The 15,078-nt window shown below is 45.4% G+C and overlaps 1 protein-coding gene across 2 annotated transcripts in view; it reads left to right on the top strand.

The window, feature by feature from the left end:
- Positions 1-13,361, top strand: part of LOC126995392 (protein NYNRIN-like) — a 38,096-nt gene extending 24,735 nt beyond the window's left edge. The window contains exons 2-3 of one of the 2 annotated variants that reach the window (XM_050854907.1): positions 7,680-7,811; positions 10,952-11,162. In XM_050854907.1, the coding sequence (XP_050710864.1) occupies positions 7,680-7,745 (66 nt within the window). In that variant the 3' untranslated portion in view covers positions 7,746-7,811; positions 10,952-11,162. Of the gene's footprint in view, positions 1-7,679; positions 7,812-10,951 lie in introns of both variants that reach the window. The other variant, XM_050854906.1, reaches the window with a different exon arrangement.
- Positions 13,362-15,078: the final 1,717 nt, after the last annotated feature.

A 15,078-nucleotide genomic window follows, 5' to 3' on the forward strand; every position in this document is an offset into this window, starting at 1 on the left:
GATTTTGTAGGCTTACAGATCGCATAAAGCAGTGGTTCCCAAACTTTTTTACATGATGCCCCCTATTGATTTTTAAGAAATCCCCACCATCCTTTGTTTATATAAATACATACATACATACATACAATCATGTATGTGTAATATTTTTTTTTGTGGAATAAGCAATTTCTTTTTGTATGTCTTCTCCGTATTAAGTATGAAAAACAATTTCCTGCTATAAACAGATTGTGACATATCTATCTATCTATCTATGTATCTATCTATATTTTCACAATACACACCCACACCCACACTTACACACACCTCTACGGTAGCTAACTGGTTGAGGCTCTGTAGTGCCAGGCCCCCGGCCTGGTAGGCTTAAGTTCAAGCCCTGATCAGGCCGGGATTTTTCCGCTGACAAGGAGTGGTTACGATTCCCCCTTAAGCAAGAAGGATGGGGTGTGTGGTGTGTGAAGGCACGGTCTTTTTAGAAGGCCTCGGTGAAGGTGCCGGCAGTGCACAGAGATCGACTATAATGACCCATGCTCATGTCGGGATTGTACTTGCCGTGATGGTGAATTACATACTGTGTGTGTGTGTGTGTGTGTGTGTGTGTGTGTGTGTGTGTGTGTTCAAAACTACAGTTAATAAGTTACCAGGTCTTGCGTGTATAGCAGCTGTGTACAGCTGTGTGACGCACTGCTTTTGCTTGTGGAGACTTCATTGCTGCATGAGGCATGAGGTCTCCTTACACAAGTGTTGTATGTGAGGGCTGTTATGTGAGGGACCAGCCCACTCTCTCTCTCTCTCTCTCTCTCTCTTACACAGATAGATAGATAGATAAATATTTATTGACCACAAATGTACATTAAACCAAAACATCATACATAAATCGGAAGTTATTTAAGAATGTTAATTTCGTTAATATAACCACATTTCCAATTTGTAGTCCACATTCAGCACTTCCGTAAAATCTTCATATAATCACTAAAATATACACAACTCTGGTGTCGTTACTGGCATAAAAATAGTTAAAAAATTAAAACTTTACAAATTTTGATAATTATATGAAACTACTTATATCAAGAAATTTAAAAAATACACTATGATAAAAACGTAAAAACAGAGGAACCCTAAAAGATGACGAATTCTCTAAAATAAATATACTAAAATCTTAATAGCCTGGACATGTTAAGAAGACACTCTATGATAAGAAAATCTAAAAAAGAAAAACCTAAAGGAGAGGAACGTTAAAACAGAACAAATAAAAGTTAAAAACAGAACAAATAAAAGCCTGACTAAAAGCATGACATTTGGTACACAAATAGAACTATGCGATAGAACAATGATATAAGATTTACCGACTAAAAAGACAGAATTACAGAACTAAGACAATAAACGAAAGACAATTTCAATGGCGTATTGACAACACACAAACGAGCATGACTCCAGTGTTCAGGAAGACAACATCAATGATATGTAGAAAGTAAGAAATGAACAATTCTTGCTGCGACATGTGCATCTTTAGTCATAAGTTCTTGCCATGTTGCAAAGTGTTGGTGTTCTCGCAATGGCTGTGTGAGGGCGCAAGACTCCACCACGTGTAGTTCAGTCTGCACCTCCCCACACGGGCAAAGCCGCTCTTCCAGGGGAAGGCGCCCCCTGCCTCACCTATTCCACCGACCAGTCTCCACAGCTAAATCATGCCCGCACACACGTAACTTTGTAAACGATGTTCTATGTAAATCATTAAAAAACTTTCGTGTCAAATATAAGTTGTGGACAGTAAAATCAGGATTTAGGGATACATATGTCGTTCTTCTAGAAGAATTAGATGCTGCAACAGATTCTTTTAGGGCCCTAATCGCCTCACCAACATCATCCATTTCTTGAAAAATAAGATCAGAAATAAACCTGCCTGTTGGTACATTGGCTTCCATCGCGAGTATTATTGCGTGTGACCATGGGTCGTCATTTATTTCTCGCCGCTCCCTCCACATGCACCAGAAAAATTTACGTTATCTACCAATAACAAGGGCAGTCCTAGTTCTAAATAACATAGGTCATTGCAGGTTGTCATACGCACACCCAATAGTTGTTTGATACCCCAGTTATATAGTTTTACAACTGGCTTTAGATCACCATTCAACCACGACTCCCACCCATAGAGTACGGTCGACATCAGCGCGGCATCAAACACTCGTCTCTTTACATAAAACGGGGTATCGTTGTTCTTCTTTACAAATGAGGCGAACTTTAAAATATGGCACATTCGCGTCTGTGCGTGGGCAGCAATAGCTGATGAGACGGACCCGTCGCTGGTGAATACACTTCCCAAGTACATATAGCGGTCACAGCATTCCACTGACACGTCGCCCACACGTAACGTCCCTCGCTCATCATAATTCACGTTAACAGCAAAAAACTTTGTTTTCTTAACATTTACTTTCATACCATAATCAGTGCAATACTGACAGAGTATGGAAAGCTTATGGTGCATGGTTTCCCTTGACGTGGAGAGCAAGACAGTATCATCCATCAGCACCAACGTGTGCAGCCACAACAGAAACCCGTCCCGCCCGCAATTCTCTTTTAATAGCTTGACCAAATCATTAATAAACAAAACAAACAAAATGCAAGAGGTGGGGGAGCCCTGGCGCACACCCAATGTGGCGGTGAGGACAGCCGCGCCAAGGACGCTGTGGGTGACGCGGTACATGGCGACCTTGAAAATTGTAACTAGTCTTGCCAGACGCCACGATGACGGGTAACTGCCTGAGATAAAAATAGTATTGAATAAAGTAGTGATTGATAAAAGCCACTGCATCGGTAATACTTTAAAACAGAGAGAGAGAGAGAGAGAGAGAGAGAGAGAGAGAGAGAGAGAGAGAGAGAGAGAACGCCCATCACCACCCTGTCTAATGATGCATGATGGCTGGACACTACAATAATGAGGTATATTCCAGAGTTGCCAACTAGCGGTATAGGGTATAGGGTCACAGGGCCCACAAAGCTTGAGCTATTCTTTCAATAATCTTAAATTACCTGTTTCTCTGGGGCTTGTAACAATTACACTTCAATACAATAAGTGACACTATTGTCAATAAAAATGTAGCTGGTCACTCTCGTTGTTTTAATTATTGGTAAACGAGAAAAAAAATATAAATGCCATCCGGCAGCCTCTCCTCATCCAAAATCGTTCTTCCATGAAAGCCCTGCGAAAGCAGGCAGAAATGAGATTAAAAAAAAAAAAAAAAAATCATTTACATTACATTATATGCTGAGTACCTGCCGTGGGTGTATCAGTGTCGCCTTCGGCGAAATTCATCAAAAACATTAGGGCGTCAGGCATCTCGACAACCCTCTCCTTCACATCAACAGAAAGGCAGGTGTTTGTGGCTTAGTGAGGTCACCGCCTTCCGCTACCAGCATATTATACTCCGCCCTCAAGTGACTGCTGGTTGTTGTGTGAGATGAACCAAGACCTTGGGTGGACGCCTGCCGCTACCAGGAGCGTGGGCAGGTCAAAGGTGATGGCGTTGAAAGCCAGGAGTTGTGGGTGGAGGGAACCACTATTGGACGGAAGCCAATGTCACACACAGACAAAAAACAAAGGAGGCTCGCTTTCCGCCGAGATGCCTGGCGCCCAAATGTTTTTGATAAATTTCGCCGAAGGCGACACTGATGCACCCAAAGCAGGTACTCAGCATATAATGTAATGTAAATAATTTTTTTTATAAGCTCATTTCTGCTTGATTTCGCAGGTCCTTCATGTAAGAACGATTTTGGATGAGGAGAGGCTGCCGGACAGCATTTATATTTTATCTCGTTTACCAATAAATAAAACAACGAGAATGATCAGCTATATTTTTATTAACAATAGTGTGACCTATTGTATTGAGGTGTAATTGTTGCAAGTCCCAGAGAAACACAGGTAATTTACGATAATTGAAAGAATAGCTCAAGCTTCGTGGGCCTTGTGACCCTATCGCTGGTGACACCTGCTAAAAATGAATATACCTTATTATAATTCAATACTTCGACGCAGCGACAGCAATTAACGGGTCTGCCTTTATTCCTTCTCTGTTTCTCTCTTCCCGGACTTGTTTGATAATTACGCCATCTTGCTTTACTCATGCTGCCCCTCCTGAGCCTGTCTTTGATCCTCTTTAAAGAGTTTATGTAGTCTTCAGGACACTATGCGTTACGTTTCTGCCTATGGCGCCGGTAGGCTTTCTTGGTGGGACTTGATGGTCGGCCCAGCCCGTTGTGGCACAGTTAAGTGTTTTATAGTGGCGCCATCTTGCTTGGCTCCTGCTGCCCCGCGGAGAGAGAATCTAGAGTCCAAGTTGATAGGTGGTCTTCTGGACATCATGTGGGTAGTCTTAGGCCACTCGGCGGTGGCTGAAAAATCACAGCTTGTGGCACCGGGCGGGGCGCGAACCCGCATCGTCCTGAACGCGCCGCTGTCATGCTAACCACTCAGCCACCGTCTCCCCATGTAAAGTGTTAAGCCACTCCGTAACGACTAAACATTGTCAGCTTGTAGCGGTGGGACTTGAACCCAGGTCCTCCAAGACATCCCGCCAGCGCGCTTACCGCTCAACCATCGCCTTCCCTCCCTTGCAATAACGCAGTGTAAAATTTCAAAAGTTACACCACCTCGGCAATTAGACGTGTACATTTCGAGAAAGCTATGTTAATTTATATATTTCGGGCAGATTATCTTTAATTTCTTTCCGTGACCTTTTGTATGTCTATAGTAGATAAGCAGATCATCCCTATCGATCGTTTCAGTTTCTTTCATCACTCTGTACACTGCAATCACTTCTCCTCTTTCCCCTCTCTTCCATGGTGGGCAAACCCAATCTTCACAATCTCTCATATACCATGTCTCTTAAGCTTGGCGCCATTTTTGTTGCTGCTCCCAATCCTCTCTCTTTTCCCAATATTATTTTTTTGTGTGTGGAAACAACACCACTGCTGCATATTCCAGTCTTGGTCGAATCACCGACATGATCAACCTTTTCATTATATCCTCATTCATGAAGAGGAATGCCAACTTAAGTAATGGTGAACAGGACCTTATATGCCATTGTAGTCTTGTTTGTGTGTTTCTCTGGAACTGAATTGTTTTGGAATGTAACACTTCAATTTTTTCTCTTGTGCCTTCTTAATTAATTTAATCACACCCTGTTTTACAATTCCAGCTAAGTCTTATGGTTGGTTCTTTGTCCGATTCAAAAACTTCAATTTTTTTACCGCTGCATTTCACATCCCACTCCTGGCTCCAACTATAAAATTTATCTTTTTTATCAGTGTGTGCAACTCAGCACGGTCAGACCGCGTGATAGACTCACGATTGCCAACCAGCATCCTCCCAGACTGAGCTTCGGAGTTCACAAGTGTCCGATCTTTGGTCATGGTTGAAAGTCCACATCCACACACCCGCGAGGCGGAACACAACCCGCGATTGACACCCGAGAGTATCCGTTCACTGCTTGGTGAACAGAGGGCACGGATGAAAGTAGATTGCCCATCCGTCTCCATTCCGCCTGAGAATCGAACCCGGAACCTCTCGGCTGAGGCGAGCGTGATAACCACTGCACAACGGAGATCCGTATGTGTGTGTGTGTGTGTGTGTGTGTGTGTGTGTGTGTGTGTGTGTGTGTGTGTTAAAGTCTGTTATGAAAGGTGTCCATTGAGAACAATGAGAGATCCTGGTACAGCTTCTGTCCTTTCGGCTTTCCCTCCTCTAAATATAACGGCTTTATTCCGAAAGCGAACGCGGGGCAATTTTGTCGGTGTGCGCTCCACTGATCGGAGTCCATTGGGTTATCTATCATAGAACCCTTCGGGTAGGTATCTGGGGCGGAATCCACAAAGGCTTAGGGCGTAGTTTTGGGCCCTTAGTGCGTAGTTTTGAGAACATCGAGATTCACAAAGCTCGCGCGGTAATAACTACCAACTAATCAATGACGTCACGGGTTAGCGCGCGGATTCACAATCCTTTACTGCGCTCTGTGTGACGCTAAATTTGTTGTTAGATAACTACTACCTCGGGAGTGTAGTAAACGCTAACAATATTATCATATTTACGTATAAATGCTTATAAATCGCTTTTTTCAACTTGAAATATAACTTTGCGAGTAGAGGAAGCCCATTTCTTTATAAAATGATGAAATATATGTACACCCTTTGAGAGATATATGATAAGTGTGGGCGGTATGGGGCGGGGAGGCGGTGGCTGAGTCGTCAAAGTAACGGCCTCGTGTTCAGGAGGACGCGAGTTCAATCCCCGCCCGGTGCCACCAAGCTGGGATTTTTCAGCCGCCGCCGAGTGGCTTAAAACTACCCACATGCTGTCCAGAAGACCACCTATCAACCCGGACTCTAGATTCTAGGATCAAAGATGAGCTCTGGGAGGGCAGGATGAGCCAATGCAAGATGGCGCCACTATAAACACTCGCCTGCGCCAGAACGGGCTGGGCCGACCATCAGGACTTACCGGAAAGAAGCCTTGGACCGATCATCAGGATCCACCGGGAAGAAGCCTACCGGCGCAATAGGCTGCAATGTAAAAAAAAAAAAAAAAAAAAAAAAAAACCGGCCGGGGGATTGCCAGACCTCCTCCCTCCTTCATCTTCCTACCTCCTCATCCATTCATCCATCCATCTCTAGATTTGTCCCTCCGTGGAGGGACCATGGACATTTGTCGGGTGACAGCTAGCCCATGAGTTGGGCTGCAGATATGGCAAGACGGTCTTAATTTTCCCTCGTTCCTTCCATCCTTCGTTCTGTCTGCCTCGATATCTGTCCCATATTTCTATTTCCTTTCTTCCTGCCTCAATCTCCTCCGTATCTTCTTTTTCTTCGTAGGTAACAAGACATCGAACAGCAGAGTTACCTTGACGTAAATGTGCAGCAAACAACGAAATAATTGAATTCGTAGATACGATTTAGCACAGTTTGCCTTAAAGGGAAGAAAAAATGGGAAAAGAGAATGGGTTTCTTGAACCAGCAGCTGGAGGGGGCTCCCTAGGATTGGCTGACGGTTCTGTAAACGTGCTTGCGATTCGCTGCAAGGCCAATGACGTCGTCAACCAATCAGCGGCCTCGCTGACTTAGCGCGCATCTAGCTACCATCTAAGGCTTGCTTCGTGAATCTGACGCTAACGTCGGTCGCTAAATCAATAGTGCGTAGTTATGTTAATTCGTAGTTAGTGAGTATGTTTGTGGTTTCCGCCCCTGTTTCGTTGTGCTTATCGTTGCTGAAATGACCAGCGTCAGTATACTGGAACATAAAGCTTTGTCAATGCAAATAGCAAATATCGGTCTCCCTTCCATAAAAAAGACGTAGCAGATAAAACATTAAGTTTGAGTAAACAAAAGAATTCGCTATCTGTATAGAGAACGAAAGGATGCAGTAAAGGTCTAATCACTGCCCACGTTTACGTAGTTACAATGAAATGACACAATGTAAAAATGGTTACGCCATTTACATTGTTTTAATTTGTATATAGTGTCAAGTCTGTCAAAACTCAGAGAGTTCATATAGGATCCTCAAGGGAATGTCTGGTTGCACATTTGGGCATTCTATGGTCAGGTGTTCTTAATGAAAATAATATCTAGTTGCACATATGAAAATTCTGCGCTCAGATATCTATATCATTAAAATACTCATAAAATTTTTGCAGATCATCTGTGAGCTTCGAGAGCGCATATGTGAACAACTGTGCTCACCAAGATTACTCCAGCAGTAGTGTCAGCGATGGCCCGGGGAGAGGAGTGTTGGGACGGAGACGCCAGGAACGCAAGGAGACATGCAGGTGAGAGAGAGAGAGAGAGAGAGAGAGAGAGAGAGAGAGAGAGAGAGAGAGAGAGAGAGAGAGAGAGAGAGAGAGAGAGAGAGAGAGAGAGAGAGAGAGAGAGAGAGAGAGAGAGAGAGAGAGAGAGAGAGAGAGAGAGAGAGAGAGAGAGAGAGAGAGAGAGAGAGAGAGAGAGAGAGAGAGAGAAAGACAGAGAGAGATAGTTTTTTAGAAAAACGATGAGAGAGAGATAGAGAGAGAGAGAGAGAGAGAGAGAGAGAGAGAGAGAGAGAGAGAGAGAGAGAGAGAGAGGAGAGAGCGAGAGAGAGAGAGAGAGAGAGAGAGAGAGAGAGAGAGAGAGAGAGAGAGAGAGAGAGAGAGAGAGAGAGAGAGAGAGAGAGAGAGAGAGAGAGAGAGAGAGAGAGTTATTCCCGACCGTCTTGGAGACCGGCCCAACATTCTAGACCTCTTCCTTACCTCAAACCCTTCTGCTTATTCTGTCAAACTGTTCTCTCCGTTGGGCTCCTCCGATCACAATCTTATTTCTGCATCCTGTCCTATCGCTCCTGTACACCCTCTGGACCCACCGAAGAGGCGATGCTTTTGGCATTTTGCTTCAGCTCGGTGGGACGACCTGAGGATGTACTTTTCCGATTTCCCGTGGAATGATTATTGCTTCCAGGATAGAGACCCCTCTGTGTGTGCTCAGCGCATCACAGAGGTGATTGTCTCTGGAATGGAGGCATACATTCCTCGTTCTTTCTCTACTCCTCACGCTAAAAAGCCTTGGTTTAATCACGCTTGTTCTCGTGCTGTCAATGATAGAGAGGTAGCTCACAAAAGGTACCAGAGCCTTCAAACTAATGCTAATTATGAACTTTACATTTCTGCCCGAAATCGTGCCAAATCTATTCTCCGACTAACCAAAAATTCTTTCATTAATAGAAAATGTCAAAACCTTGCTTTTTCTAACTCTTCCCGTGACTTCTGGCATCTAGCCAAAAACATCTCCTCCAACTTCACTTCTTCATCTTTCCCTCCACTCCTCAGTCCGAACGGCAACACTGCCGTCTCATCTATCTCTAAGGCTGAACTCTTCTCTCAAACTTTTTCTAAAAACTCCACTCTGGACGATTCTGGGCATATTCCTCCTACTCATCCCCCCTCTGACTCCTTTATGCCTGTTATAAAGATTCTTCAAAATGATGTTTTCTATGCCCTCTCTGGCCTCAATCCTCAGAAGGCTTATGGACCTGATGGAGTGCCTCCTATTGTCCTTAAAAACTGTGCCTCCGTGCTGTCACCCTGCCTGGTCAAACTCTTTCGCCTCTGCCTGTCAACATCTACCTTTCCTTCTTGCTGGAAGTATGCCTTCATACAGCCTGTACCTAAGAAGGGTGACCGCTCCAATCCCTCAAACTACCGTCCAATAGCTTTACTTTCTTGTCTATCAAAAGCTTTTGAATCAATCCTTAACCGGAAGATTCAAAAGCACCTTTCCACTTCTGACCTTCTATCTGATCGCCAGTATGGGTTCCGCAAGGGGCGTTCTACTGGTGATCTCCCAGCCTTCTTAACTGACTCTTGGTCATCCTCTCTTAGCCGTTTCGGTGAAACTTTTGCTATTGCGCTGGACATATCAAAAGCTTTTGATAGGGTCTGGCACAAATCTTTGCTTTCTAAACTACCCTCCTACGGTTTCTATCCTTCTCTCTGTACCTTTATCTCCAGTTTCCTTTCTGACCGTTCTATTTCTGCCGTGGTAGACAGTCACTGTTCTTCCACTAAATCTATTAACAGTGGTGTCCCACAGGGTTCTGTCCTATCTCCCACTCTTTTTCTGTTGTTCATTGATGATCTTCTTTCCAAAACGAACTGTCCTCTGCATTACTCAACTTCTTTTAATAGAAGACCCACCCTTCAGGAACTTAACGACTCAAGGCTGGAGGCTGCAGAACGCTTAGCCTCAGACCTTACTATTATTTCCGATTGGGGCAAGAAGAACCTGGTGTCCTTCAACGCCTCAAAAACACAGTTTCTCCACCTATCCACTCGACACAATCTTCCAAACAACTATCCCCTATTCTTTGACAACACCCAGCTATCACCTTCCTCAACACTAAACATCCTCGGTCTATCCTTAACTCAAAATCTCAACTGGAAACTTCATATCTCATCTCTTACTAAATCAGCTTCCTCGAGGCTGGGCGTTCTGTACCGTCTCCGCCAGTTCTTCTCCCCTGCACAGTTGCTGTCCATATACAGGGGCCTTGTCCGCCCTCGTATGGAGTATGCATCTCACACAGCTCTTCTGGACAGAGTGGAGGCTAAGGCTCTTCGTCTCATCAGCTCTCCTCCTCATACTGATAGTCTTCTACCTCTTAAATTCCGCCGCAATGTTGCCTCTCTTTCTATCTTCTATCGATATTTCCACGCTGACTGCTCTTCTGAACTTACTAACTGCATGCCTCCCCCCCTCCCGCGGCCCCGCTGCACTCGACTTTCTACTCATGCTCATCCCTATACTGTCCAAACCCCTTATGCAAGAGTTAACCATCATCTTCACTCTTTCATCCCTCACGCTGGTAAACTCTGGAACAATTTTCCTTCATCTGTATTTCCTCCTGCCTACGACTTGAACTCTTTCAAGAGGAGGGTATCAGGACACCTCTCCTCCCGTATTTGATCTTCCTTTTCTGCCACCTCATTTGTATCTTTTTTAGGAGCAGCGAGTAGCGGGCTTTTTTTTTATTATTGTTTTCTTTTTTGTGTGTGCCCTGGAGCTGCCTCCTTTGTTGTAAAAAAAAAAAAAAATAGGAAAGATACCATAAAATGAGTGTTATTATGTTGCTCCTTAGCATTCATTAACATTTAAGTAGGATCCTATGGTTTCCTCGGAGTGAAGCTCACATATACGTAGTTATTATAATATACTGACTTAAAAATCTGTCAGATTCTATATACTCCTAGATAGATTTTTTGAGTTTAAATATAACAAAGACAAAAATCAGTAGTCTGTATAATTCATGTAGCAGAGATATAATTCGATTGTCTATACCTTATCTATAATAATCTTTTAACCTGCTGGAGGGCATACAACCATAATTTTGTTATAATCTAGTATTGTTATGTCTTTATTCCCCTAATATCACATTCAACAGAATATGAACAACCAAGTGAAGAAATTTACCCCACAATACCATCAAGTGAGAAGGCCTCCCTCCTCCAGTACAGCGGCGAGGACAAGGAAGTTCAGCGTCGAGACTCTCCTCTTTTTATAAAAACTTACAAGACAAGATTTTGGATTGTTTTCAGCACTTCATTCCTATGCTGGCTTCATGTGAGTTACTGTTTCAGTATTTTTTGTTTTTACTTTGCACATATGTTGGTTTTATGATAAATTACATTATTAGTTTGCTTTTATTTAAAGTAGCATCATGCATCTACTTTTCATGGTTATTCTGATCTCCCTGTGCCTCTAAAGTTTCCAAGTGGGGTTAAATTTAATGTCATTGGGGTTTATAAGTAAACAGAGAGGTGATAAGCAGAATAAAAGCTTTTACATCATTCATATCCAGAAACAACATCAGTATGACGTGTACAAGCATGTATGGTCTATTCTGTCAATGGAAAGCAAAACGTTCAGAGGTCTTCGTCTTGGTTTGGGATTTGGTTAGATTATCTAATCCAACCTGATCTAATTTCAAACCAAGACCAAGCCCTGGACCAAGAGTTTCGTTCACCTATTAGAAGAGAAAAAACAACAACAACCTACAATCGGCCCTTGACCGACAAACAAAATATGTATAAAGGGGTTGACGCTCGTGGAAAGGAGTTCTATAGTCGATTCCACGATAGCTGGCGGGCCTAATCCTTCAAGGATGGACTCGCGGACTTGGCATCATTGGTTACGTGATGGGCTCTGCACCGTGACATAGGGCCGCTTTCACAGTCGTTTTGTTTGTTTTGATCGTTACCAATGGCGGCGATCGCCGCTAGTGTTTCCACGTAAAGCTGGCCGATGGGGTAGTGGCGGCTGCGGGGTTAGCCTAGCCCCGCAGCTTACCACACACTCTCGACACCTCTCGTTTCCTCTGCACCCTCCACTACCCCATAGGCCAGTTTCACGTGGAAAACTACAGCGTCGATCGCCGCCATTGGTAACGATCAAAGCAAACAAAATGACTGTGAAAACGGCCCAGAGCCTACTATCTCTGGTTTACTGCTACCTCTTAAAATCAATACTTGGTATCTAATGTAGTTATTCTTATAATCGCTCTTCCTTATGGCTATTAATTAGTTTATTACCCACAAATAATGGAAATATATTTCAAGATTAATGATAGCACAATAAAAGAAGAGAGAAGGCTATTACCTCGGGCCAATGTTTATGTTATAACTACGTAGCATCACTGCACACTATCACTAAGCCAGGACTAAAAATATACCAAGAAATCTTACAATAAATGAGTTAACGAATGACGCTATGTAGACTAGGATGACCAACCATTCCTTAAAATACGGAGTAGTTCCGTATTGGAGAATGATATGATGCGTTCCGTTTTGAACCAATACGGAACGCCATTTGTTCCGTTGTGGTGAAATATTTCGAGTCTTTGACCGATCTGAAAAGAGTGACCGACCCAGGGCCCGGATCCAAAGAGAAGGCTACTTACCGACATCGGTATCGTTACCGAGCGTTGGCCCGGACGACATTGCTAAATTCAGATCCAAAGAGGAGACTTAACGATATTGCTCGGGCTTCGCTACTGCAGAAAGCCAACTGATTCGGTAAGCGCCACGATGTCATCAGACTCGACAGCCAATCACAGCAAGTCTTTGAAAAAATTTCAGCCAATCATACGGCTGCATTCCTCAGCTGTGGCGGCCAACGTTGTCAGATTGTCGTTAGGGATGGGCAAGTATCGTTAATTTGAGTACCGGTAGTACCGGTACCGAAAACTCAGGTACCGTTAGTGCCGGTACCGGTATCCGAAGGAGTATTTTTTTTTTTTATCTCTATGACTTCTGATGAAATTCCCAAATGAATTTCCTGTAAAGAAAACTCTCTCTCTCTCTCTCTCTCTCTCTCTCTCTCTCTCTCTCTCTGAATGAAGTGAATATTTATTTTTTCGATAAAAAAATAGCATGTATATATTAAGTTATTATGGATGTACTCGATAATAGTCTAATAACAATAACAATATTTATTAGCAACCTAAAAAAGAAAAAGAATCGGACATGAAGAATTATCCAGTAACTCCAATAAATAAATAAAATAATAAAATAATGGAAACGGGAGCTGTGATGGAAACGGAAAGCAGGACAAAATGGTGGGAACTTGGGGGGACGGTCAGCGAGGCAGACTCAGCGTCTCCATACAGGGCCCATACCGCGTGATACCACATTGAGGCGGGCGGGCGAGCACCGAGCGTCACTAAGATCCAAACGGTACCGGTACTAGCGGCAATGCGCAGTGCCGAGTGATCATGACGCTTCCCGGCACCCAAGTGATCATGAGGCTTCGCGGTACCGGTACCTGGTACCGCGAAGCGACGAGTGCTGGCGTTCCACTGGGTTCCATTCAGTTCAGTAAAGATTTACCCCCTTAATAGGGGGACAGGGCCTTTGCTCAAAGGCGGCCCTGTAAAGGGGGGGGGGGGGGGGGCAATTCAAGTCCCGGCGGATGTAGGGACGCCTCCGCCGCCGCCAAAGCCACGGGTAACAGCCGGCGAGCAGCGACGGAGGCACGGGACCTCCGGGTAGGCGCCCAGAAGCAGCCCGTAGCGGTACACGGGCGAGCAGCCGACCAGTCGACTTGACTGCAGCAGGGGGGCCCAAAGCGAGGATGACCACGCTGGTCAACCTCGCCGCCTCAGAAGGGCCACCCGGCTGCTTGCCCACAGAGTGCTGGCGTTCCACTTGGGTTCCACTCTTCTTCTTTGGGGATTTACCCCCTAAACAGGGGGAACGGGCCTTTGTCAAAAGCGACGGCCCATCGCAGGTGGGAGCCCGCCGGCTGGCGTGCCGGCGGTTGTAGGGACGCCTGCGCCGCCGCCACAGCCACGGGTAACAGCCGGCGAACAGCGACGGAGGCACGGGCTCTCCGGGCAGGCGCCCAGTAGACACCCGTAGCGGTACTCGTGCGAGCAGCCGACTAGTCGACTTGACTGCGGAGGGGTGGCCCAAAGCGAGGATGACCCCACGGGTCCATCTCGCCTCCGCAGAAGGGCCACCCGGCTGCTCGCCAGAGGAGTGCTGGCGTTCCACTGGGTTCCACTCTTCTTCTTATGGGATTTACCCCCTAAATAGGGGGAACGGGCCTTTGTCAAAGCGACGGCCCGTCGCAGGGGGGAACCCGCCGGCTGGCGTGCCGGCGGGTGTAGGGGACGCCTCCGCCACAGCCACGGGTAACAGCCGGCGAGCAACGACGGAGGCACGGGCTCTCCGGGCAGGCGCCCAGTAGACACCTGTAGCAGACTCGTGCGAGCAGCCGACCAGTCGACTTGACTGCGGAGGGGTGGCCCAAAGCGAGGATGACCTCACGGGTCCATCTCGCCTCAGCAGTAGGGCCACCCGGCTGCTCGCCCGAGGAGTGCTGGCGTTCCACTGTTCCACTCAAGCTCGCGTGGTCTTTTATACCCCCGGAAGATGTGGTGTGCACGGCCAGGCTGCGCCGAGGTGTGCGCGGTTGGCCAGTCATCGTGCCAGTTGCGCGCGCAGTCTTCTGGTAGGAAGGGACATTTCAGGTTTCTGCTGGATGTTGATTTCCGGTTTCTTGGTGTAGATTAGTACAGATTCTGTCATCTTCAGTCTCTTGATATCATGCTCTCTCTCTAAAATGATGGTATTATTTTGTAAGTGTTGCCTTTTTAGGATGTGTCCGTGCTCCTGGAAATAGTGTATCATTATTGCGCCGTCCTGTAGATGGGATGTTATCCTCTTCGACAGTGTTGTTGTGACGCCGATGTACCTTGAGTTACGGTGACTGCAGTCACCAGTGGTGCATGTGTGTTAGTACACGACGTTCACTTCTTGCAACTGGTCTGTCGATGGGAGGCAGCTGTTCTTCATTACTAGGTTGGCGGTCTTCCTTGATTTGTAGTATATAACTAAGTCGAGCTTGGTGTCCGGGTTGGTTGGTTTGACGTTCTTGTCGATTATGGACTTGAGCGCTTTTTCATCATCTTTGTTAGAGGAAGACATGGTGTTTTTGTAGTAAAGTTTGATACTTGGTTTTGCTTGTTCTGGTGAGGCTTAAGCCATGAACGTGTCAAGTCGCTGTCGT

This window comes from Eriocheir sinensis, chromosome 8 (assembly GCF_024679095.1).
Source record: "Eriocheir sinensis breed Jianghai 21 chromosome 8, ASM2467909v1, whole genome shotgun sequence".
Taxonomy (NCBI): Eukaryota; Metazoa; Arthropoda; class Malacostraca; order Decapoda; family Varunidae; genus Eriocheir; species Eriocheir sinensis.